The sequence below is a fragment of the Nymphalis io genome, chromosome 4 (assembly GCF_905147045.1).
Source record: "Nymphalis io chromosome 4, ilAglIoxx1.1, whole genome shotgun sequence".
In the NCBI taxonomy this organism is placed as follows: Eukaryota; Metazoa; Arthropoda; class Insecta; order Lepidoptera; family Nymphalidae; genus Nymphalis; species Nymphalis io.
This window is the reverse complement of record NC_065891.1, coordinates 9,876,716-9,878,602: the sequence shown is the minus strand read 5'-3', so window position 1 is coordinate 9,878,602 and position 1,887 is coordinate 9,876,716. Positions and strand designations below refer to the sequence as shown.

The following is a 1,887-nucleotide window of genomic DNA, read 5'->3' as shown; positions in this document are numbered from 1 at the left end:
TGTAGTAAAGCTCAGCAACTGAAGTAAGTGAGGTGATATTGTCTATTAGGCGCTTATTTTTTACGTCTACAGATAAATTGTATTTACAAAGAAAGTCTACACCTATGATAGCTTTGGTTACATCCGCAACAATAAAGCGCCAAGGAAAATCCCTGCGTAAGCCTAGATCTAAATTAAAATTAACAAAACCATACGTGTTGATGACACTGCCGTTAGCCGCCGACAGTTGATAGCCAGTCTGCTTGCACTGGTTGTGTAGGGCCCGAGGAAATACGCACAGGTCACTGCCCGTGTCGATAAGGAACTCGTTCTTGGTCCGGCGGTCAGTGACGAATAGACGACCTGGTGTTGGGTTGGAGCAGTCGGTAGTCGTCATTACCGACTGCTTTGAGAGTTTCCCGCCTTCGAAAAGTCACACGGCTTTATGCACTTCGTTGCGCCGTCCCTAAACCGTTGGTGATACCAGCATATCGGATACTTCCGATAGCTGGACTCGGAACGTCTGGATGATCCACTTCTGTCACGGCGCTGATGTCGAGTCCTCGAGCGGGGTCGTCTGCCAAGCTCAAGGGTCAGATCCTTAACCATTCTCCGCATTTCGGCTATCTCACCAGCCATTGACTGTAAACTGGGTCCATGCGCAGATGTCGCAGCAATGTGGTGCGGTGGGGATGCTATATCTTGCACCCTGTCGGCCAAGTCTGCAAGGGTCTCCAGTGAGCTATGAGGTTGTGATGCGAGAAGGGTCTGGATGTTTCCGGGCAGGCGACTGCACCAGATGGTACGGAGAAAGTCCTCAGGCACGTTCTGGCCCGCGAGGTTCTGGAGATGACGCAGGAATTGGGATGGCTTTCTATCTCCAAGGTCTTCATGCATGAGAAGCTGTTTCACCTTACGCTCTTGAGAAGCCGAAAGTCGCTTGATTAGCTCGGTTTTTAATTTATTGTATTTATCAGCAGCAGGTGGAGCCAGTAAAATGTCCTTGACCTCGCGCGAATATTGGTGGTCGAGGTTGCCGATGATGTAATTGAACTTGGTGGAGTCACCAGTAATTCCGGCGTTCGCGAATAGAGCCTCGACTTGTGCGAACCAGACTTCCGGGTCATCAGGGTAAAAAGATGGTAGTCGAAGACCGGCGTTAAAAGTTCCAGAGCGTTCGCCGTCAGTACTAACGCGCTGCATAGGGCGTGGTTTTCGCTTGGTCACGTTATGACCGCCATTTTGAGAAGTGCATGACTTAGCAGAATCGCTGCTTTCGCTCATGGTGTTCTTTAAAAATTACAGCTCGGGGTCACCAGTTATGGGTAAGTGATGCGTGTGTTAGGGTCTGTGAGAATATTATAATAAGAAATGAAACTCACGCAGATGGTCCATAAACGTGTATATTATACACACGTTATACACACAATATATGCGCACAGAAGAAATAACGTTATACAGGCATAGACGATCACATATGTACACATAAACACGAACACAATACTTAAACACAAAGCGAATTATTTTTAAGCGCAAGTAACGGTTATGACGGTGGTAGAATAATGAATAATGCGTAAGTCGTAAACGTTGGTAGGATCATTCGTAGCCAATATAAAAAATCCGTCGCTCCAATGCGCTTGCACCGGTAGGCGGGGCCTCAACATAGAACAAAGGACGACGTCACAACGGAGATAAACAATGCGGTTGTCCACTGTGTACGTTCGATCGTCCGTTGTGTCGTCAATCCAATATTCTATGTTGAGTTGGAATGTGTTGTGTAGTATGTCTGTTTGGATGTATGTTTATAATATGTGTGTAAGTATGTATGTTAGTAGGATGCACATGTGGTGGACGCCACAAAACAATTACTTTTTAAGTTTAACAAAATTGTTGTATGTATAATAAACT

General features: G+C 46.2%; 1 protein-coding gene across 1 annotated transcript; it reads right to left on the bottom strand.

Annotated features, from left to right (window-relative positions):
• Nucleotides 1–375: 375 nt before the first annotated feature.
• LOC126781917 (uncharacterized) lies at nt 376–1,263 on the bottom strand. Its single transcript, XM_050507038.1, has one exon. It carries the CDS (start codon nt 1,261–1,263, stop codon nt 376–378), a length of 888 nt encoding a protein of 295 aa, XP_050362995.1.
• Between the last annotated feature and the right edge of the window lie 624 nt (nt 1,264–1,887).

What these genes read in the sequence shown, in the direction of transcription:
- LOC126781917 (XM_050507038.1), bottom strand. Translation starts at nt 1,263, where the DNA reads ATGAGCGAAAGCAGCGATTCTGCTAAGTCATGCACTTCTCAAAATGGC.